This window comes from Trematomus bernacchii, unplaced genomic scaffold, assembly GCF_902827165.1.
Source record: "Trematomus bernacchii unplaced genomic scaffold, fTreBer1.1, whole genome shotgun sequence".
In the NCBI taxonomy this organism is placed as follows: domain Eukaryota; kingdom Metazoa; phylum Chordata; class Actinopteri; order Perciformes; family Nototheniidae; genus Trematomus; species Trematomus bernacchii.
The window spans coordinates 5,001-30,251 of record NW_022988152.1 but is presented as its reverse complement, the minus strand read 5'-3'; the positions used below and the strand labels follow the sequence as shown (position 1 = coordinate 30,251).

Below are 25,251 nucleotides of genomic sequence, written 5' to 3'. Positions count from 1 at the left end.
ACTCTCTCTCTCTCTCTCTCACACACTCTCTCACACACTCTCTCACACACACTCTCTCTCACACACACTCTCTCTCACACACACACACTCACACACAGGTCATGCTGTAATAAATAAAGACATCCATAGCATCTATAAAGTCGACATTAGAATATATATGTATTTATATATATATATATATATGTATTATATGTGATTGTGTTTCATATATTTATACGCAGCTTTCTCTCATCATGTACATGTTGCCGTGTGAAGAACTCCATCCCATAATATCATCCAGGTTCATGAATCATTCTGGAAATATTAGTTAGTATATCATTTCAATATCTTCACGTATTTATGACCTGTCCCCTTTCCTTTCTCTCCTCTCGAAGCAGAGCAAGGGAAGGGAAATAAATACATATTATTATTATTATTGATTTGTATTTAAATGTGTTTGAAATGATATCATTATTTCAGAATATTATCTACATTAAGTGTTAGTGTATAAAAATATAATAAATATAAAAAAATTCAAAATATTTGTTCACTTGAATCTGATGTGATTCCAGGATGGAGCTCTGCACCACAGACAGGTGCACACAGACAGGTGCACACAGACAGGTGCACACAGACAGGTGCACACAGACAGGTGAGGGAGTTGTCGTGGGTAAGGCGATCTCTCTGATGTCTCTTCCTGTCTCTCTGTGATGTCACTTCCTGTCTGGTTTAAGATCTAAGTGGTCCAGTCCTCTCCCTCTCCAGCCTCCCGGCTCTGCTTCAGCTCCTTAATCCTGAAGAGAGACAAACATTTAGTAACAAGTCTTAACGATGGTGCTGAACAGAGTTACGAGCTCTTACGAGGACGGACCAGAGTTACGAGCTCTTAACGAGGTACTGAACCAGAGTTAACGAGCTCTAGTCTTAACGAGGTACTGGGATACTGAACCAGAGTTAAAAGTCTTAACGATGTACTGAACCAGAGGTTAACGACTGCTTTAACGAGGTGATGAAACCAGAGTTAACGAGCATCTTAACGAGGTGCTGAACCCGAGTTAACAAGCTCTTAACGAGGTACTGACCAGAGTTACGAGGTGTTGAACCAGAGTTAACAAGCTCTTAACGAGGTACTGAACCAGAGTTAACGAGGTGTTGAACCAGAGTTAACGAGGTGTTGAACCAGAGTTAACGAGGTGTTGAACCAGAGTTAACGAGCTCTTATTGAACCAGAGTTAACGAGCTCTTATTGAACCAGAGTTAACGAGGTGTTTGAACCAGAGTTAACAAGCTCTTAACGAGCTGTTGAACCAGAGTTAACGAGCTCTTATTGAACCAGAGTTAACGAGCTGTTGAACCAGAGTTAACGAGGTGTTAACGAGGTACTGAACCAGAGTTAACGAGGTGTTGAACCAGAGTTAACGAGGTGTTGAACCAGAGTTAACGAGGTGTTGAACCAGAGTTAACGAGCTCTTATTGAACCAGAGTTAACGAGCTCTTATTGAACCAGAGTTAACGAGGTGTTGAACCAGAGTTAACGAGCTGTTGAACCAGAGTTAACGAGGTGTTGAACCAGAGTTAACAAGCTCTTAACGAGCTGTTGAACCAGAGTTAACGAGCTCTTATTGAACCAGAGTTAACGAGCTGTTGAACCAGAGTTAACGAAGTGTTGAACCAGAGTTAACGAGCTGTTGAACCAGAGTTAACGAGCTCTTATTGAACCAGAGTTAACGAGGTGTTTGAACCAGAGTTAACGAGCTCTTATTGAACCAGAGTTAACGAGCTCTTATTGAACCAGAGGTTAACGAGCTGTTGAACCAGAGTTAACGAGGTGTTGAACCAGAGTTAACGAGGTGTTGAACCAGAGTTAACGAGCTGTGAACCAGAGTTAACGAGCTGTTGAACCAGAGTTAACGAGGTGTTGAACCAGAGTTAACGAGGTGTTGAACCAGAGTTAACGAGGTGTTGAACCAGAGTTAACAAGCTCTTAACGAGCTGTTGAACCAGAGTTAACGAGGTGTTGAACCAGAGTTAACGCGGTGTTGAACCAGAGTTAACGAGCTCTTAACGAGGTGTTGAACCAGAGTTAACGAGGTGTTGAACCAGAGTTAACGAGGTGTTGAACCAGAGTTAACGAGCTGTTGAACCAGAGTTAACGAGCTGTTGAACCAGAGTTAACGAGGTGTTGAACCAGAGTTAACGAGGTGTTGAACCAGAGTTAACGAGGTGTTGAACCAGAGTTAACAAGCTCTTAACGAGCTGTTGAACCAGAGTTAACGAGGTGTTGAACCCAGAGTTAACGCGGGGTGTTGAACCAGAGTTAACGAGCTCTTAACGAGGTGTTGAACCAGAGTTAACGAGGTGTTGAACCAGAGTTACGAGCTGTTGAACCAGAGTTAACGAGGTGTTGACCAGAGTTAACGAGGTGTTGAACCAGAGTTAACGAGCTGTGAACCAGAGTTAACGAGCTGTTGACACAGAGTTAACGAGGTGTTGAACCAGAGTTAACGAGGTGTTGAACCCAGAGTTAACGAGGTGTTGAACCAGAGTTAACAAGCTCTTAACGAGCTGTTTGAACCAGAGGTTAACGAGGTGTGAACCAGAGTTAACGAGCTCTTAACGAGTGTTTGAACCAGAGTTAACGAGGTGTTGAACCAGAGTTAACGAGCTGTTGAACCAGAGTTAACGAGGGTGTTTGAACAGATTACAAGCCTCTTAACGAGCTGTTGACCAGAGTTAACGAGCTCTTATTGAACCAGAGTTAACGAGCTTTTGAACCAGAGTTAACGAAGGTGTTGAACCCAGAGTTAACGAGGTGTTGAACCAGAGTTAACGAGCTCTTATGAACCAGAGTTAACGAGCTCTTATTGAAACCAGAGTTAACGAGCTCTTATTGAACCAGAGTTAACGAGCTGTTGAACCAGAGTTAACGAGGTGTTGAACCAGAGTTAACGAGCTGTTGAACCAGAGTTAACGAGCTGTTGAACCAGAGTTAACGAGCTGTTGAACCAGAGTTAACGAGGTGTTGAACCAGAGTTAACGAGGTGTTGAACCAGAGTTAACAAGCTCTTAACGAGCTGTTGAACCAGAGTTAACGAGGTGTTGAACCAGAGTTAACGAGCTCTTAACGAGGTGTTGAACCAGAGTTAACGAGGTGTTGAACCAGAGTTAACGAGGTGTTGAACCAGAGTTAACCTGTTTCACGCCTTCCCCCCGGTACCGGGCGGATAAACGCGTCATTTGCAGGAAACAACGTCTAAGGAATCTTAATATTGAATAAAACTATGAATGTGTTATATCCATGTAACGGGAAGAACTCAGCTAACTGATCTTTTTAATTTTTTTTTTCAAAAAAAACCCACAATGCTAGCACTCAGCCTCTGAATTAGCCTCGATCGAAAAAACGGGACCGACAAAGATAAATTACTTATCCTAGATGCACAACCAAACACTATTTTTTGGTGTCCTGGAGACACTGAATCTAACGGTGCCCACCTCAACACTCAGTGATAAACATTCGCGACGCTATCAACGAAAGCGTACATCATCACATGTGGAGCCAAGAAGCTAAACATATAAATATGGCTTACCTTGGTCAAAAGTGGTCTTCAATGGCATTAAAACGATAAAAAAAACGATGCTGCAGTTAATCCATAGGTTCATCCTATGTGTCTGTGCCTTCTTTGAAATTATTTCTGATAATCCATAAGCAATACAACTGCGTTTTAGTTTCCAAACTCCAGAAGGAGACATTCCTCCAGTTTAGTTTCGCTTTCCACACGCGAAGCGGCAACATTTTTTCTTTACAATGTGTGTCTATGTAGGTATCCTCCTTCGATTCTATTGGCTCTAACGGTCACAAGGGTATGTCAACCAACCAGATCGAGCAAGGGGGGCCAGAAGATAGGTCAAATCCACCCAAATGACCCCAGATGGCCCAGTTTTTGGCTCTAAATCTCTCTAAAAAGGTCAAATTTCACTTGTTTGCATCAATCTTGATACAGGGTACTTATTATATGTTGTACTTTGGATTCCTAAAGCTTTTAGTCTACTAACCCATCATCCAAGGGTAGTTTTCACTATCTGTAAAAAAAAATTTTTGGACGGACACTATAATTTACAGTTTTTTACTATGTAAAATCTGAATTTTCTTTAAAATAAAAAACATTTATATTGATTCTGACACTTCTACATCCAACTCACAGGTTTTATCATTACTTTGAGAAAAGATTATTAATTTAACCCTTTTAGAAGGGAAGATATGGTCATTTGTTCTGGGAATGTCATTTTCGAGCCTGAGACCTGAAAAACAGGCTCAGAGTGGAACAGGTTAACAAGCTCTTAACGAGCTGTTGAACCAGAGTTAACGAACTGTTGAACCAGAGTTAACGAACTGTTGAACCAGAGTTAACGAGGTGTTGAACCAGAGTTAACGAGCTCTTATTGAACCAGAGTTAACGAGGTGTTGAACCAGAGTTAACGAGGTGTTGAACCAGAGTTAACAAGCTCTTATTGAACAAGCTCTTAACGAGCTGTTGAACCAGAGTTAACGAGCTGTTGAACCAGAGTTAACGAGGTGTTGAACCAGAGTTAACAAGCTGTTGAACCAGAGTTAACGAGCTCTTAACGAGTTAACGAGCTGTTGAACCAGAGTTAACGCGGTGTTGAACCAGAGTTAACGAGCTGTTGAACCAGAGTTAACGAGGTGTTGAACCAGAGTTAACGAGCTGTTGAACCAGAGTTAACGAGCTGTTGAACCAGAGTTAACGCGGTGTTGAACCAGAGTTAACGAGCTGTTGAACCAGAGTTAACGAGCTGTTGAACCAGAGTTAACGAGCCTGTTGAACCAGAGTTAACGCGGGTGTTGAACCAGAGTTAACGAGCTGTTGAACCAGAGTTAACGAGCTGTTGAACCAGAGTTAACAAGCTGTTGAACCAGAGTTAACGAGCTCTTAACGAGGTTAACGAGCTGTTGAACCAGAGTTAACGAGGTGTTGAACCAGAGTTAACGAGCTGTTGAACCAGAGTTAACGAGCTCTTAACGAGTTAACGAGCTGTTGAACCAGAGTTAACGAGGTGTTGAACCAGAGTTAACGAGCTCTTAACGGGTTTTGATTGCTTAACGAACCTGTGTCTGCAGCGGCGCAGGAACCTCATGATCTTCCTCGCTGCCTGGTCCTGCCTCTTCGTCAGGAACGAGCCCCTGAGACACAGAAACAACCCTTTAATACTTTTGTATTAAATATCAAGATCTAATGATATTTAAAAGATATCTTTAAAATCTATAAAAAATATCTCCCCCTCCTTTCTGCATGTGGTTCTGTTTGTGTTCATGTCCATCACGATCAATCATGTTTGTGCTAAGTCATTTCCCCGTTAAGGATCAATGAAATCTTCAAAAAAAATATTAAGACTGCAAATTATGAAAAATATAATAGCTATTTTTAAATGACCAAAATACGATAGCATTTTATTTTTATGACAAAATATCTCCTTTAATAATAAAAATGTATTAAATGTTTCCCCCTGTGTTACTGACTTGATCTTGGGGTTCCCCTGTGGTACTGACTTGATCTTGGGGTTCCCCTGTGGTACTGCCTTGATCTTGGGGTTCCCCTGTGGTACTGACTTGATCTTGGGGTTCCCTGTGGTACTGACTTGATCTTGGGGTTCCCCTGTGGTACTGCCTTGATATTGGGGTTCCCCTGTGTTACTGACTTGATCTTGGGGTTCCCCTGTGGTACTGACTTGATCTTGGGGTTCCCCTGTGTTACTGACTTGATATTGGGGTTCCCCCACTGTGGTACTGACTGATCTTGGGGTTCCCTGTGTTACTGACTTGATATTGGGGTTCCCCACTGTGGTACTGACTTGATCTTGGGGTTCCCCCTGTGTTAACTGACTTGATCTTGGGGTTCCCCTGTGTTACTGACTTGATCTTGGGGTTCCCCCGTGTTACTGACTTGATATTGGGGTTCCCCCGTGTTACTGACTTGATCTTGGGGTTCCCCCGTGTTACTGACTTGATCTTGGGGTTCCCCCGTGGTACTGACTTGATCTTGGGGTTCCCCCGTGGTACTGACTTGATATTGGGGTTCCCCTGTGGTACTGACTTGATATTGGGGTTCCCCTGTGTTACTGACTTGATCTTGGGGTTCCCCTGTGGTACTGACTTGATCTTGGGGTTCCCCTGTGTTACTGACTTGATATTGGGGTTCCCCCACTGTGGTACTGACTTGATATTGGGGTTCCCCTGTGTTACTGACTTGATCTTGGGGTTCCCCTGTGTTACTGACTTGATCTTGGGGTTCCCCTGTGTTACTGACTTGATCTTGGGGTTCCCCTGTGTTACTGACTTGATATTGGGGTTCCCCCGTGTTACTGACTTGATATTGGGGTTCCCCCGTGTTACTGACTTGATCTTGGGGTTCCCCTGTGTTACTGACTTGATCTTGGTGTTCCCCTGTGTTACTGACTTGATCTTGGGGTTCCCCTGTGTTAGTGACTTGATCTTGGGGTTCCCCTGTGGTACTGACTTGATATTGGGGTTCCCCTGTGTTACTGACTTGATCTTGGGGTTCCCCTGTGTTACTGACTTGATCTTGGGGTTCCCCTGTGTTACTGACTTGATATTGGGGTTCCCCCTGTGGTACTGACTTGATCTTGGGGTTCCCCTGTGTTACTGACTTGATATTGGGGTTCCCCTGTGGTACTGACTTGATCTTGGGGTTCCCCTGTGTTACTGACTTGATCTTGGGGTTCCCCTGTGTTACTGACTTGATCTTGGGGTTCCCCTGTGGTACTGACTTGATCTTGGGGTTCCCCTCTGGTACTCACTTGATCTTGGGGTTCCCCCCTGTGTTATTGATCTTGGGGTTCCCCCCTGTGTTATTGATCTTGGGGTTCCCCTGTGGTACTGACTTGATCTTGGGGTTCCCCCCTGTGTTATTGATCTTGGGGTTCCCCTGCGGTACTGACTTGATATTGGGGTTCCCCCCTGTGTTATTGATCTTGGGGTTCCCCTGTGGTACTGACTTGATCTTGGGGTTCCCCCCTGTGTTATTGATCTTGGGGTTCCCCTGTAGTACTCACTTGATCTTGGGGTTCCCCTGTGGTACTCACTTGATCTTGGGGTTCCCCTGTGGTACTCACTTGATCTTGGGGTTCCCCTGTGGTACTCACTTGATCTTGGGGTTCCCTCCTGTGTTATTGATCTTGGGGTTCCCCTGTGGTACTCACTTGATCTTGGGGTTCCCCTGTGGTACTCACTTGATCTTGGGGTTCCCTCCCTGCTTCAGCCTCTCGTACTCCTTGTAGCTGCGGTAGTATTGCTGGATCAGGACGGCGGCCCGGCGGCTCTGCTGGAAACGCTTCTGCTCGTAATAAGAGCGGAACTTGGACTGGATCAAGATGGCCGCCTGCGTCATCTTCTTATAGAGCGCGTACTGAGGGGGGGAGAGAGAGACCGTCACACAAAAACATCTTTGAAAATATCTGAAAATATACCAAAAAACATGCGAACATTAAGTGAAACATTTATAAAGAAATGCTGATTTTTTTTTTGATAAAATGTAAGAAAAACAGTCAAAGATGACTGTGGGTAAAATAGGTGGGAAATGGATGAAAAACGTCCTGATTCCTGGACACCAGCCATCCCCTCACACAGGTGAAGTCAGAGACAACAGGTATACAGCACTGGGTTTACCTCATTCACTTATTAATAGTCAATAACTCTTAACTAATTAATAACTTAACAGCCGTCTCCATTATAACATCGAACACACACGTCACTACGTCTACACACACATTACCTTCAGAGCTATCCATGTTAGCTAGCCAGAGAGAGAGAGAGAGAGGTGAAGAGGCAGGTTAGTGTACACACACACACACACACACAACACCCACACACACACACACACACACACCACACACACACACACACACACACACACACACACACACACACACCACACACACACACACACACACACACACACACACACACACACACACACACACACACACACACACACACACACACTACACCTGTTTGTACTTCCTGTAACACCTCTGAATGACAGCTGCAGCAATGTCCTGCTGCTCCTTTAACCTGCGACCCTACACACACACACACACACACACACACACACACACACACACACACACACAATAATATATTATTATAATAGTATGAAAGTACTTGTGTGAACCTTGTTGTTAGTGTATTGATAGCGTGTTTATCTTGTAACTCCTGAAGGCGTTCAGGATGATAGTTAGCGTGTTGATAGCGTGTTGTGAGTATTTGGATAGCATGTTAGCGTGTTTTTAGCTTGTTGTAAGCGTGTTGATAGCGTTTTGATAGCATGTTGTAAGTGTGTTGATAGCATGTTGTGAGCGTGTTGATAGCATGTTATTAGCGTGTTTTTAGCTTGTTGAAAGTTTGTTGATAGCGTATTGTTAGCGTGTTTTTCGCTTGTTGTAAGCGTGTTGTGAATGTGTTGATAGCATGTTGTTAGCGTGTTGTAAGCATGTTGATAGTGTGTTGATAGCATGTTGTTAGCGTGTTTTCGGCTTGTTGTAAGCGTGTTGCGTGTTTTAGATGTTGTTAGCGCATTGAAAGCATGTTGTTAGCGTGTTTTAGCGTGTTGTAAGTGTGTTGATAGCGTATTGTTAGCGTGTTTTAGATGTTGTTAGCGTGTTTTAGATGTAAGCGTGTAGCGCATTGAAAGCATGTTGTTAGCGTGTTTTTAGCTTGTTGAAAGTTTGTGATAGCGTGTTTTCGCTTGTGTAAGCGTGTTGATAGCGTGGTTGTGAGTGTGTTGATAGCATGTTGGTGAGTGTGTTTTTAGCTTGTTGTTTAGCGTGTTTTAGATATTGTAAGCGTTGTTGATTGGCATGTTGATAGCATGTGTGAGTGTGTTGATAGCATGTTATTAGCGTGTTTTTAGCTTGTTGTAAGTGTGTTGATAGCGTATAGTTAGCGTGTTTTAGATGTTGAAAGCATGTTATTAGCGTGTTTTTAGCTTGTTGTAAGCTTGTTGATAGCATGTTGTTACCGCATTGAAAGCATGTTGTTAGCGTGTTTACCTTGTATCTCCTGAAGGCATTCTGGATGATAGTTAGCATGGTGTTAGCGTGGTGTTAGCGTGTTTACCTTGTATCTCCTGAAGGCGTTCTGGATGATTGATAGCATGGTGTTAGCGTTGGTGTTAGCGTGTTTACCTTGTATCTCCTGAAGGCGTTCTGGATGATTCTCGCCGCCTCGTACAGTTCTCTCTGCTCGCCGTCCGTCAGCGTCAGCAGGGCGAAGTCTCTCTCGATCTTCCCATTGGCCGAGGCGTTCAGGAACTCCGCCCACGCTGCGGAGGAAGGGGGCGGAGCCTCTGCAGGGCGAGGGCGCTGAGGGGGGGGGGGGGGGGCACACCCGCCTGCACAGGGAGGGGCACATATTAGGGTTTTATTGGGAATAATTACTGGATTTATTTTAAAGATCTCCTATCATGCAGAATGCACTTTCTGATGTCTTCTCTACATCACCATGTGTCCCCGGTGTGTCAGGAGACTCTCAAAGTGATGTCTTCTCTACATCACCATGTGTCCCCGTTGTGTCAGGAGACTCACATAGTGATGTCTTCTCTACATCACCATGTGTCCCCGGTGTGTCAGTAGACTCACTAAGTGATGTCTTCTCTACATCACCATGTGTCCCCGTTGTGTCAGGAGACTCACATAGTGATGTCTTCTCTACATCACCAGTGTCCCCGGGTGTGTCAGGAGACTCTCAAAGTGATGTCTTTTCTACAATCAACCATGTGTCCCCCGGTGTGTCAGGAGACTCACAAAGTGATGTCTTCTCTACATCACCATGTGTCCCCGGTGTGTCAGGAGACTCTCAAAGTGATGTCTTCTCTACATCACCATGTGTCCCCGGTGTGTCAGGAGACTCACATAGTGATGTCTTCTCTACATCACCATGTGTCCCCGGTGTGTCAGGAGACTCACTAAGTGATGTCTTCTCTACATCACCATGTGTCCCCGGTGTGTCAGGAGACTCTCAAAGTGAGTCTTCTCTACATCACCATGTGTCCCCGGTGTGTCAGGAGACTCTCTAAGTGATGTCTCCTCTACATCACCATGTGTCCCCGGTGTGTCAGGAGACTCACTAAGTGATGTCTTCTCTACATCACCATGTGTCCCCGGTGTGTCAGGAGACTCTCAAAGTGAGGTCTTCTCTACATCACCACGTGTCCCCGGTGTGTCAGGAGACTCTCTAAGTGATGTCTTCTCTACATCACCATGTGTCCCCGGTGTGTCAGGAGACTCACAAAGTGATGTCTTCTCTACATCACCATGTGTCCCCGTGTGTCAGGAGACTCACATAGTGATGTCTTCTCTACATCACCATGTGTCCCCGGTGTGTCAGGAGACTACTCAAAGTGATGTCTTCTCTACAATCACCACGTGTCCCCGGTGTGTCAGGAGACTCTCAAAGTGATGTCTTCTCTACATCACCATGTGTCCCCGGTGTGTCAGGAGACTCTCTAAGTGATGTCTTCTCTACATCACCATGTGTCCCCGGTGTGTCAGGAGACTCTCTAAGTGATGTCTCCTCTACATCACCATGTGTCCCCGGTTGTGTCAGGAGACTCACTAAGTGATTCTTCTCTACATCACCACGTGTCCCCCGGTGTGTCAGGGAGACTCTCAAAGTGATGTCTTTCTCTACATCACCATGTGTCCCCGGTGTGTCAGGAGACTCACAAAGTGATGTCTTCTCTACATCACCATGTGTCCCCGGTGTGTCAGGAGGACTCACATAGTGATGTCTTCTCTACATCACCATGTGTCCCCGGTGTGTCAGGAGACTCTCAAGTGATGTCTTCTCTACATCACCATGTGTCCCCGGTGTGTCAGGAGACTCACAAAGTGATGTCTTCTCTACATCACCACGTGTCCCCGGTGTGTCAGGAGACTCTCAAAGTGATGTCTTCTCTACATCACCACGTGTCCCCGGTGTGTCAGGAGACTCTCAAAGTGATGTCTTCTCTACATCACCACGTGTCCCCGGTGTGTCAGGAGACTCTCAAAGTGATTGTCTTCTCTACATCACCACGTGTCCCCGGTGTGTCAGGAGACTCTCAAAGTGATGTCTTCTCTACATCACCATGTGTCCCCGGGTGTGTAGGAGACTCTCAAAGTGATGTCTTCTCTACATCACCACGTGTCCCCGGTGTGTCAGGAAGACTCTCTAAGTGATGTCTTCTCTACATCACCACGTGTCCCCGGTGTGTCAGGAGACTCTCAAAGTGATGTCTTCTCCTACATCACCACGTGTCCCCGGTGTGTCAGGAGGACTCTCAAAGTGATGTCTTCTCTACATCACCACGTGTCCCCCGGTGTGTCAGGAGACTCTCAAAGTGATGTCTTCTCTCACATCACCCACGTGTCCCGGTGTGTCAGGAGACTCTCAAAGTGAATGTCTTCTCTACATCACCATGTGTCCCGGTGTGTCAGGAGACTCTCAAAGTGATGTCTTCTCTACATCACCATGTGTCCCCGGTGTGTCAGGAGACTCACAAAGTGATGTCCTCTCCTACATCACCAATGTGTCCCCCGGTGTGTCAGGAGACTCTCTAAGTGATGTCTTCTCTACATCACCATGTGTCCCCGGTGTGTCAGGAGACTCACCATAAGTGATGTCTTCTCTACATCACCATGTGTCCCCCGGTGTGTCCAGGAGACTCACTAAGTGATGTCTTCTCTACATCACCATGTGTCCCCGGTGTGTCAGGAGACTCACTAAGTGATGTCTTCTCTACATCACCATGTGTCCCCGGTGTGGTCAGGAGACTCTCAAAGTGATGTCTTCTCTACATCACCATGTGTCCCCGTGTGTCAGGAGACTCACAAAGTGATGTCTTCTCTACATCACCATGTGTCCCCGGTGTGTCAGGAGATCCATAAGTGATGATCTCTACATCACATGTGTCCCCGGTGTGTCAGGAGACTACATACTACATCACCATGTGTCCCTGGTGTGTCAGGAGACTCACAATGTGATGTCTTCATCTACATCACCATGTGTCCCCTGGTGTGGTCAGGAGACCTCACTAAAGTGATGTTCTTCTCTACATCACCATGTGTCCCCCGGTGTGTCAGAGACATCACTAAAGTGATGTCTTCTCTACATCACCATGTGTCCCCGGTGTGTCAGGAGACTCACAAAGTGATGTCTTCTCTACATCACCATGTGTCCCTGGTGTGTCAGGAGACTCACAAAGTGATGTCTCTTCTACATCACCATGTGTCCCCGGTGTGTCAGGAGACTCACAAAGTGATGTCTTCTCTACATCACCATGTGTCCCCGGCAGGGCTCGAGCTTAAGGACCTCCCGTCGTCCGGGGCCGAAAAAAAATCGGGTCGGGGAGGATACAAATTAATTTTGGGACGAATTTGGGACGAGAGTTAAAATAAAAATACCCTGCTAACTCTACTACGAACGGCGATGAAAATGAAACTGACTGCACGTTTTGTGTAGCACACAGTTATTAAACCTCCTTGTCAACATAAACACACACAAAGCATTTAGCAACCCGCGAAATACACACACACACAGTACGTAGCTACAGCTGTCAGCCAGCCGCACAGCTGTGATGTAACTACCATTTTTTTACCCCGGAGCGGTGCGGAGAAACGAAACTTAACTTATGAAGCAGCTTTTGACGACGCGCTATGCATGGGGCACCCTAGAGGGGGTTTCCAGACATGTCATTGCAGCTGAGATGAGAACTCTCCATCGCATTTAGTCCTTAGCAATATGCTGCGCCTCTCCCCATGTAGGGATGGGTACCGAGCCCCGGTATTAAACGGGCCCCGGGCCGGAATTATTAAAGACAGTGGTACCAACAGTGGTCTTTTTATCGGTACTGGAGACATTTTAAAACATACATGTCATATGTATTATTGCTACATGAACATTACATTGCAGTTTTAGTTTCGCCAACTCCTTTTCTAATATGCAATAAGACTACAAAATGCGTCTATGATGTATTTTCCAATCCAGACGAGAGAGCTCTCTCCCCCGTCTGTGTGCGAGGGGGCGGGCAGTTTGTAAAGGTCTCCTGACTGTGTTACAGACTGTCATCCTGGTTAGCGGTTACTCTGTCTTCTGTCTTCAGGACAGAGTGTTGGATGTTTTTGATAATTGGATAGAACTTGATTGGATTCAATATTAGAGTAACTTTCTCGCTTGTGTGTTTTTTTTAAATATATTTGGCCTTTGTTTATGTGTTTGACTGATTTACTCAAATAAAAAGGTTGATGAATTATCATCTAATGATTTGTATGATGTTTTATTTATGTTAAAGGTCACTTTGAATGATTTTAACTAATGATAATGTAGAAAAACAAATATTTTAAATTCGGGACGGTCCACATTAATTTCGGGACGGCTTAGATTGTATTTCGGGACGGTTCCGGGAGGATGGTGAAAAAAGTTAGTCGAGAGCCCTGGTCCCCGGTGTGTCAGGAGACTCACTAAGTGATGTCTTCTCTACATCACCATGTGTCCCCGGTGTGTCAGGAGACTCACTAAGTGATGTCTTCTCTACATCACCATGTGTCCCCGGTGTGTCAGGAGACTCTCAAAGTGATGTCTTCTCTACATCACCATGTGTCCCCGGTGTGTCAGGAGACTCACATAGTGATGTCTTCTCTACATCACCATGTGTCCCCGGTGTGTCAGGAGACTCTCAAAGTGATGTCTTCTCTACATCACCATGTGTCCCCGGTGTGTCAGGAGACTCACATAGTGATGTCTTCTCTACATCGCCATGTGTCCCCGGTGTGTCAGGAAACTCTCAAAGTGATGTCTTCTCTACATCGCCATGTGTCCCCGGTGTGTCAGGAGACTCTCAAAGTGATGTCTTCTCTACATCACCATGTGTCCCCGGTGTGTCAGGAGACTCACTAAGTGATGTCTTCTCTACATCACCATGTGTCCCCGGTGTGTCAGGAGACTCACTAAGTGATGTCTTCTCTACATCACCATGTGTCCCCGGTGTGTCAGGAGACTCACTAAGTGATGTCTTCTCTACATCACCATGTGTCCCCGGTGTGTCAGGAGACTCTCAAAGTGATGTCTTCTCTACATCACCATGTGTCCCCGGTGTGTCAGGAGACTCACATAGTGATGTCTTCTCTACATCACCATGTGTCCCCGGTGTGTCAGGAGACTCACATAGTGATGTCTTCTCTACATCACCATGTGTCCCCGGTGTGTCAGGAGACTCACATAGTGATGTCTTCTCTACATCACCACGTGTCCCCGGTGTGTCAGGAGACTCTCAAAGTGATGTCTTCTCTACATCGCCATGTGTCCCCGGTGTGTCAGGAGACTCTCAAAGTGATGTCTTCTCTACATCACCATGTGTCCCCGGTGTGTCAGGAGACTCACTAAGTGATGTCTTCTCTACATCACCATGTGTCCCCGGTGTGTCAGGAGACTCACTAAGTGATGTCTTCTCTACATCACCATGTATCCTTAGTAACAGCTGGAAGAGAGGGGGGGGGGCTACAAGGATCTGTTTGGGGTTTGGAGCAGGACACTTCAGAGACATGTCTGGGGGCGGCAGTGGCTCAGTCTGTAGGGACTTGGTCTTGGAACCGAAGGGTCGCCGGTTCACGTCCCGATCGTACCCAGTGAGCTGGTAGCTGGAGAGGTGCCAGTTCACCTCCAAGGCCACTGCCGAGGTGCCCTTGAGCAAGGCACCTAACCTTGAAACTGCTCCCTTGGCGCCGGGTACCTGGCAGCCTCTCTGCTCTGCCACCTCTCCTATCTGCATGTGGTTGTGTAATGTGTGTAAACACAACAGAGTGGGGACATGTCCCTGTAAAGTGTTTCTTCTTCTTTATGTCTGAGACCTGTGATATCGGCCTGAAGGTAGCATGATAGGAGACCTTTAAAGATTACAGTTTATACAGGTGTGTACCTGGGGGGGGAGTGGGGGTGGGCGTCGACCGTGTCCAGGTAAGTAGCCAACCAGGTGTCCTGAATGTCCGGGTTGTCCCGCCTCTCTCTGAGCGGAGACTCCGCCCCCAGGGGGAAATCCTCCTGTTTGATTCGCTCAGGAGTCGCCTCGATGATTTGCTCCGCCAGCATCGCCATGTCAACCTGTGGAGGGGTAACCATAGCAACAGATGACTAGGTTAGTGAGTGTGTGTGTGTGTGTGTGTGTGTGTGTGTGTGTGTGTGTGTGTGAGAGAGAGACTACATGTAGAGGTGAATTTTAGACTGAGATTGGGGAATTAGCTCAGAATCTAAATGTAAAAACTACATTTTGGAACTCATTTTAAGGAATAACCTCTGTGACCTTGGACCTTTGACCCCTGTCTGTGTTTCAGTGTTACCTGCAGCACCTCCTCCTCCTCTTCCTCCTCCGTGTTCTCGCTGTAATCCATGAGGAACAGAGGAGAGGCTCTGGAGCCGCCGGGGTCCACACCTGCCCGGCAACAACAAGCATCATCAGCCAGGAAGCACAGGGTTCATAGGTTAAACATACCGTATTACCAGGGCTGCACATAACAGGTGCGCATGCCACCCCCCGCCAAAAGAGGGCGAGAGAGAGAGAGAGATTTGCGAGTTGCATAAGAACAGGTAAGATAGCAGGGTTTCCCACACATAGACTTTACAAAGTATAATTCGCGAGCCATTTAGGTTTCATTTTTTGTATCCGTCCGCGAGCACGACGGCATCTGCGATCCCTCGCTCTACCCCTCGCTATCGCGTGAAGGGTCTGCTTTATGTGTAACCCCGCTGCGAGGCGAACAGTTCATGAGCGTGCTCACTAGCGCACCTCCCCCCCCCCCCGTTCATAAAGTCAAGAACCCCTCAAAAGGTCCGGTTTATTTCATTTTAAGGATGCAAGCAACATCTCCAGGTGCTCCTTTGAGAACCAGGGCAACAAAGTGATGTGCACCCCTGATTATAACATATTTAATATAGTCTGAATGTACGTTATTTAATGTCACATTCTGTTCTTGAACACATCACATTCTGTTCTTGAACACATCACATTCTGTTCACATGGATAGAGACTGTATTCATGATGGTGCTTTGTTGGAGGAGCTCAGGTCAGGAGACCTTTCTGTAGCTGCTGAGCATCTGATGAGAACACATCTAATGGAAGGGAAGCGTTACCTGCACCTGCGTCCGGGTCCTCCCCCCACATGGACTCGGGCAGAGGGGGGAGAGAAGAGGGGGAGACAGGGAGGGAGGAATAGGAGGAAGAGGAGGAAGAGGAGGGAGAGGAGGGGGAGGTGTCCATGGGGGCGGGGCCACTGGAGTAGGCGGAGCTTGGTGAGGGGGAGGAGGAGGGGGAAGGAAGACTGCTGGAGGAACTCAGACCTGCAGGGGGAGAGAGGGGGAGACATTTTGTTCAGATGAGCTCCAGGTCAGAAATGATCATGATGATATCCAAGAGAGGGAGTTACACAGTCACAAGATGGAGGAATACCGGTTCTTCTCTGCAATCATACATCCTGTCATGAACAAAATACTGAATTTTTCTAAAAATCTGGAATTTTTCTAAAAATCTGGAATTTTTCTAAAAATCTGGAAATTTTCTAAAAATCTGGAATTTTAGAAAAATCTGGGATTTTTCTCAAAATCTGGGATTTTTCTCAAAATCTGGAATCTTTGGGAAACCTTTGTTAGCATGTTGCTCTCAGATTGGAAACCTTTGTTAGCATGTTGCTCTCAGATTGGAAACCTTTGTTAGCATGTTGCTCTCAGATTGGAAACCTTTGTTAGCATGTTGCTCTCAGATTGGAAACCTTGGTTAGCATGTTGCTCTCAGATTGGAAACCTTTGTTAGCATGTTGCTCTCAGATTGGAGGAGTGCACTCAGTGTTTTCACAACACATGAAGAGGTCACATGACGTCAGTAGGCGTACCTGTGTCGGGGCTGGTGGACAGAGGAGACGGAGGTTGAGGTGTGTCCCCAGGAGGCGGTGTGTGTGTGTCTGGTGGCAGAGTGTGTGTGTGCAGGTCTTCCAGAGCCGTGGCGAGGCGTGTGTGTCCTCTGGATCGAGCCACGGCCAGGGGAAGGCGTCCCAGAGAATCAGGGATCCCCAACGCTGAAGAGTTCCAGCCATACAGAAGCTCTGCTGCCCTCTGGTGGCCAAGAGCACACGCCCACATCTGGAGAGACAGGAGACACGTGAGGACAACGGAGACACAGGAGACACGTGAGGACAACGGAGAGACACAGGAGACACGTGAGGACAACGAAGAGACACAGGAGACACGTGAGGACAACGGAGAGACACAGGAGACACGTGAGGACAACGGAGAGACACACACAGGAGACACGTGAGGACAACGGAGACACAGGAAACACGTGAGGACAACGGAGAGACACAGGAGACACGTGAGGACAACGGAGAGACACAGGAGACACGTGAGGACAACGGAGAGACACAGGAGACACGTGAGGACAACGGAAGGAGACAGGGAAGGGAGACACACACAGAGACACGTGAGGACAACGGAGAGAGGACCACAGGAGACACGTGAGGACAACGGAGAGAGCACAGGAGACACGTGAGGACAACGGAGAAGACACACACAGGAGACACGTGAGGACAACGGAGAGACACAGGAGACACGTGAGGACAACGGAGAGACACACAGGAGACACGTGAGGACAACGGAGAGACACAGGAGACACGAGAGGACACGGAGAGACACAGGAGACACGTGAGGACACAGAGAGACACACACAGGAGACACGTGAGGACAAACGGAGAGGACACACACAGGAGACACGTGAGGACAACGGAGAGACACAGGAGGACACGTGAGGACAACGGAGAGGACACAGGAGACACGTGAGGACCAACAGAGAGACACACACAGGAGACACGTGAGGACAACGGAGAGACACACAGGAGACACGTGAGGAGAGACACACACAGGAGACACGTGAGGACAACGGAGAGACACAGGAGACACGTGAGGACAACGGAGAGACACAGGAGACACGTGAGGACAACGGAGAGACACACACAGAAGACACGTGAGGACAACGGAGAGACACAGGAGACACGTGAGGACAACAGAGAGGACACAGGAGACACGTGAGGACAACGGAAGAGACCACAGAGACACGTGAGGACAACGGAGAGACACACACAGGAGACACGTGAGGACAACGGAGAGACACAGGAGACACGTGAGGACAACGGAGAGACACAGGAGACACGTGAGGACAACAGAGAGACACACACAGGAGACACGTGAGGACAACGGAGAGACACACAGGAGACACGTGAGGACAACGGAGAGACACAGGAGACACGTGAGGACAACAGAGAGACACACACAGGAGACACGTGAGGACAACGGAGAGAGACACAGGAGACACGTGAGGACAACAGAGAGACACACACAGGAGACACGTGAGGACAACGGAGAGACACAGGAGACACGTGAGGACAACGGAGAGACACACAGGAGACACGTGAGGACAACGGAGAGACACAGGAGACACGTGAGGACAACGGAGACACACAGGAGACACGTGAGGACAACGGAGAGACACAGGAGACACGTGAGGACAACGGAGAGACACAGGAGACACGTGAGGACAACGGGAGAGACACAGGAGACACGTGAGGACAACGGAGAGACACAGGAGACACGTGAGGACAACGGAGAGACACACACAGGAGACACGTGAGGACAACGGAGAGACACACAGGAGACACGTGAGGACAACGGAGAGACACACACAGGAGACACGTGAGGACAACGGAGAGACACAGGAGACACGTGAGGACAACAGAGAGACACACAGGAGACACGTGAGGACAACGGAGACACACACAGGAGACACGTGAGGACAACGGAGAGACACACACAGGAGACACGTGAGGACAACGGAGAGACACAGGAGACACGTGAGGACAACGGAGAGACACAGGAGACACGTGAGGACAACGGAGAGACACAGGAGACACGTGAGGACAACGAGAGACACACAGGAGACACGTGAGGACAACGGAGAGACACACAGGAGACACGTGAGGACAACGGAGAGACACACAGGAGACACGTGAGGACAACGGAGAGACACAGGAGACACGTGAGGACAACGAGAGACACACAGGAGACACGTGAGGACAACGGAGAGACACACACAGGAGACACGTGAGGACAACGGAGAGACACAGGAGACACGTGAGGACAACGGAGACACACAGGAGACACGTGAGGACAACGGAGAGACACACAGGAGACACGTGAGGACAACGGAGAGACACACAGGAGACACGTGAGGACAACGGAGAGACACACACAGGAGACACGTGAGGACAACGGAGAGACACACACAGGAGACACGTGAGGACAACGGAGAGACACACAGGAGACACGTGAGGACAACGGAGAGACACAGGAGACACGTGAGGACAACGGAGAGACACACAGGAGACACGTGAGGACAACGGAGAGACACAGGAGACACGTGAGGACAACGGAGACACACAGGAGACACGTGAGGACAACGGAGACACACACAGGAGACACGTGAGGACAACGGAGAGACACACACAGGAGACACGTGAGGACAACGGAGAGACACAGGAGACACGTGAGGACAACGGAGAGACACACACAGGAGACACGTGAGGACAACGGAGAGACACACAGGAGACACGTGAGGACAACGGAGAGACACAGGAGACACGTGAGGACAACGGAGAGACACACAGGAGACACGTGAGGACAACGGAGAGACACAGGAGACACGTGAGGACAACGGAGAGACACACACAGGAGACACGTGAGGACAACGGAGAGACACACACAGGAGACACGTGAGGACAACGGAGAGACACAGGAGACACGTGAGGACAACGGAGAGACACAGGAGACACGTGAGGACAACGGAGACACACAGGAGACACGTGAGGACAACGGAGAGACACACACAGGAGACACGTGAGGACAACGGAGAGACACAGGAGACACGTGAGGACAACGGAGAGACACAGGAGACACGTGAGGACAACGGAGAGACACACACAGGAGACACGTGATGGACAACGGAGAGACCACACAGGAGACACGTGAGGACAACGGAGAGACAACAGGGAGACACGTGAGGACAACGGAGAGACACACACAGGAGACACGTGAGGACAACGGAGAGACACAGGAGACACGTGAGGACAACGGAGAGACACAGGAGACACGTGAGGACAACGGAGAGACACAGGAGACACGTGAGGACAACGGAGACACGTGAGGACAACGGAGACACGTGAGGACAACGGAGAGACACAGGAGACACGTGAGGACAACGGAGAGACACAGGAGACACGTGAGGACAACGGAGAGACACACACAGGAGACACGTGAGGACAACGGAGAGACACAGGAGACACGTGAGGACAACGGAGAGACACACACAGGAGACACGTGAGGACAACGGAGAGACAGGAGACACGTGAGGACAACGGAGAGACACAAGGAGACACGTGAGGACAACGGAGAGAACAGGAGACACGTGAGGACAACGAGAGACACAGGAGACACGTGAGGACAACGGAGAGACACAGGAGACACGTGAGGACAACGGAGAGACACAGGAGACACGTGAGGACAACGGAGAGACACAGGAGACACGTGAGGAAACGGAGAAGGACACAGGAGACACGTGAGGACAACAGGAGAGACACAGGAGACACGTGAGGACAACGGAGAGACACAGGAGACACGTGAGGACAACGGAGAGACACAGGAGACACGTGAGGACAACGGAGAGACACAGGAGACACGTGAGGACAACGGAGAGACACAGGAGACACGTGAGGACAACGGAGAGACACAGGAGACACGTGAGGACAACGGAGAGACACAGGAGACACGTGAGGACAACGGAGAGACACAGGAGACCCGTGAGGACAACGGAGAGACACAGGAGACACGTGAGGACAACGGAGAGACACAGGAGACACGTGAGGACAACGGAGAGACACAGGAGACACGTGAGGACAACGGAGAGACACAGGAGACACGTGAGGAGATCGGAAGAGACACAGGAGACACGTGAGGACAACGGAGAGACACACAGGAGACACGTGAGGACAACGGAGAGACACAGGAGACACGTGAGGACAACGGAGAGACACAGGAGACACGTGAGGACAACGGAGAGACACACAGGAGACACGTGAGGACAACGGAGAGACACAGGAGACACGTGAGGACAACGGAGAGACACAGGAGACACGTGAGGGACAACGGAGAGACACAGGAGACACGTGAGGACAACGGAGAGACACAGGAGACACGTGAGGACAACGGAGAGACACAGGAGACACGTGAGGACACGGAGATGAACACAGGAGACACGTGAGGACAACGGAGAGACACAGGAGACACGTGAGGACAACGGAGAGACACAGGAGACACGTGAGGACAACGGAGAGACACAGGAGACACGTGAGGACAACGGAGAGACACCAGGAGACACGTGAGGACAACGGAGAGACACAGGAGACACGTGAGGACAACGGAGAGACACACAGGAGACACGTGAGGACAACGGAGAGACACAGGAGACACGTGAGGACAACGGAGAGACACAGGAGACACGTGAGGACAACGGAGAGACACACACAGGAGACACGTGAGGACAACGGAGAGACACAGGAGACACGTGAGGACAACGGAGAGACACAGGAGACACGTGAGGACAACGGAGAGACACAGGAGACACGTGAGGACAAAGAGAGACACAGGAGACACGTGAGGACAACAGAGAGACACAGGAGACACGTGAGGACAACGGAGAGACACAGGAGACACGTGAGGCAACGGAGAGACACAGGAGACACGTGAGGACAAGAGAGACACAGGAGACACGTGAGGACAACGGAGAGACACAGGAGACACGTGAGGACAACGGAGAGACACACAGGAGACACGTGAGGACAACGGAGAGACACAGGAGACACGTGAGGACAACGGAGAGACACAGGAGACACGTGAGGACAACGGAGAGACACAGGAGACACGTGAGGACAACGGAGAGACACACACAGGAGACACGTGAGGACAACGGAGAGACACACACAGGAGACACGTGAGGACAACGGAGAGACACAGGAGACACGTGAGGACAACGGAGAGACACAGGAGACACGTGAGGACAACGGAGAGACACACACAGGAGACACGTGAGGACAACGGAGAGACACACACAGGAGACACGTGAGGACAACGGAGACACACAGGAGACACGTGAGGACAACGGAGAGACACACAGGAGACACGTGAGGACAACGGAGAGACACACACAGGAGACACGTGAGGACAACGGAGAGACACAGGAGACACGTGAGGACAACGGAGAGACACACAGGAGACACGTGAGGACAACGGAGAGACACAGGAGACACGTGAGGACAACGGAGAGACACAGGAGACACGTGAGGACAACGGAGAGACACAGGAGACACGTGAGGACAACGGAGACACACAGGAGACACGTGAGGACAACGGAGAGACACAGGAGACACGTGAGGACAACGGAGAGACACAGGAGACATGTGAGGACAACGGAGAGACACAGGAGACACGTGAGGACAACGGAGAGACACAGGAGACACGTGAGGACAACGGAGAGACACAGGAGACACGTGAGGACAACACACACACACAGGAGACACGTGAGGACAACGGAGACACACACAGGAGACACGTGAGGACAACGGAGACACACACAGGAGACACGTGAGGGTTGGTCTTTCACAGGAGAGGCTAAACGTGTGTGTGTGTGTGTGTGTTTACCAGTGGCGTGCAGGAGAAGTGGTCGATGTTGAGAGGATCCACTTCCTGTTCCAAGTCCAAACTGTCAGCGTTAACATTCCTGAAACAAAACACACTTACAGTCAGCGAGAAATAACAGTACATTTTAAAATGTGTGTGTGTACCTCCAGTGGATTAAGGTGTGTGTGTGTGTGTGTGTGTGTGTGTGTGTGTGTGTGTGTGTGTGTGTACCCCCAGTGGATTAAGGTGTGTATCAGGTGTGTGTGTGTGTGTGTGTACCTCCAGTGGATTAAGGTGTGTATCAGGTGTGTGTGTGTGTGTGTGTGTGTGTGTACCTCCAGTGGATTAAGGTGTGTAGCAGGTGTGTGTGTGTGTGTGTGTGTGTGTACCTCCAGTGGATTAAGGTGTGTAGCAGGTGTGTGTGTGTGTGTGTGTGTGTGTACCTCCAGTGGATTAAGGTGTGTATCAGGTGTGTGTGTGTGTGTGTGTGTGTACCTCCAGTGGATTAAGGTGTGTAGCAGGTGTGTGTGTGTGTGTGTGTGTGTGTACCTCCAGTGGATTAAGGTGTGTATCAGGTGTGTGTATCCCTGAGCAGCAGCCAGGTGAAGGAGGGTCATCCCTCGGTGTCGGGGGGAGTGATGGAGTCTCTCTCCTCTTCCTCCTCCTCTTCCTCCCCACCTTCCTCCCCTCATCATCCTCTCACACACTCCCACGATCCTCCTCTCGAACCACTGCGACGACTGAGGGAGGAACACACACAATCAGGGTGGGTTACACACACACACACACACACACACACACACACACACACACACACACACACACACACACACACACACACACACACACACACACACACTAGATGACCTCTTTAATAAGAACTACAGTAAAGCTTTTTCTCACCTGTTCCTGGTCCTCAGGTGGATGCGGGGGAGGGGGAGTGGCCAGCTGGTTGCCATGGTGATGGTGGTAGTGTTGTTGTTGTAGTTGTTGATGGTGTTGGTGATGGTTGTCGCGAGCGGCCATTTCTGCCATCCTGCGCTCCATCTGCTCCAAACGCTCCAGGATCGACATCCGGAACTGATTATCTGCAGAGTGAGACCTCCTGTTAAACGACCATCTTTGTAGTTCTAAGAATAAACATCCTGTTAAACGGCCATCTTTGTAGTTCTAAGAATAAACATCCTGTTAAACTACAGCCATCTTTGTAGTTCTATTCATGAACCTGTTAAACTACAGCCATCTGTGTAGTTCTAAGAATAAACATCCTGTTAAACTACAGCCATCTGTGTAGTTCTATTCATAAACCTCCTGTTAAACTACAGCCATCTTTGTAGTTCTATTCATAACCCTCCTGTTAAACTACAGCCATCTTTGTAGTTCTAAGAATAAACATCCTGTTAAACTACAGCCATCTGTGTAGTTCTATTCATAACCCTCCTGTTAAACTACAGCCATCTTTGTAGTTCTATTCATAACCCTCCTGTTAAACTACAGCCATCTTTGTAGTTCTATTCATGAACCTCCTGTTAAACTACAGCCATCTTTGTAGTTCTATTCATAACCCTCCTGTTAAACTACAGCCATCTTTGTAGTTCTATTCATAACCCTCCTGTTAAACTACAGCCATCTTTGTAGTTCTATTCATGAACCTCCTGTTAAACTACAGCCATCTTTGTAGTTCTATTCATAACCTTCCTGTTAAACTACAGCCATCTTTGTAGTTCTATTCATAACCCTCCTGTTAAACTACAGCCATCTTTGTAGTTTTATGATAGAGACCTGTTAACCTACAGCCATGTTTGTAGTTTTATGATAAAGAGACCTGTTAACCTACAGCCATCTTTGTAGTTTTATGATAAAGAGACCTGTTAACCTACAGCCATGTTTGTAGTTTTATGATAAAGAGACCTGTTAACCTACAGCCATGTTTGTAGTTTTATGATAAAGAGACCTGTTAACCTACAGCCATGTTTGTAGTTTTATGATAAAGAGACCTGTTAACCTACAGCCATGTTTGTAGTTTTATGATAAAGAGACCTGTTAACCTACAGCCATGTTTGTAGTTTTATGATAAAGAGACCTGTTAACCTACAGCCATCTTTGTAGTTTTATGATAAAGAGACCTGTTAACCTACAGCCATGTTTGTAGTTTTATGATAGAGACCTGTTAACCTACAGCCATGTTTGTAGTTTTATGATAAAGAGACCTGTTAACCTACAGCCATGTTTGTAGTTTTATGATAAAGAGACCTGTTAACCTACAGCCATCTTTGTAGTTTTATGATAAAGAGACCTGTTAACCTACAGCCATGTTTGTAGTTTTATGATAGAGAGACCTGTTAACCGACAGCCATCTTTGTAGTTTTATGATAAAGAGACCTGTTAACCTACAGCCATGTTTGTAGTTTTATGATAAAGAGACCTGTTAACCGACA

General features: G+C 48.2%; 1 protein-coding gene across 1 annotated transcript in view; it reads right to left on the bottom strand.

The window, feature by feature from the left end:
* Positions 1-11: 11 nt before the first annotated feature.
* The window catches only part of LOC117475877 (calmodulin-binding transcription activator 2-like), a gene marked incomplete at its 5' end in the record, with an annotated part of 28,772 nt that continues 3,532 nt past the window's right edge, over positions 12-25,251 (bottom strand). The window contains 14 exon segments of the mRNA XM_034122215.1: positions 12-773; positions 5,105-5,179; positions 7,246-7,421; positions 7,788-7,808; positions 8,023-8,094; positions 9,199-9,387; positions 9,389-9,404; positions 14,967-15,148; positions 15,385-15,476; positions 16,175-16,381; positions 16,930-17,176; positions 22,835-22,913; positions 23,363-23,553; positions 23,717-23,901. Of these exon segments, the coding sequence (XP_033978106.1) occupies positions 716-773; positions 5,105-5,179; positions 7,246-7,421; positions 7,788-7,808; positions 8,023-8,094; positions 9,199-9,387; positions 9,389-9,404; positions 14,967-15,148; positions 15,385-15,476; positions 16,175-16,381; positions 16,930-17,176; positions 22,835-22,913; positions 23,363-23,553; positions 23,717-23,901 (1,790 nt within the window).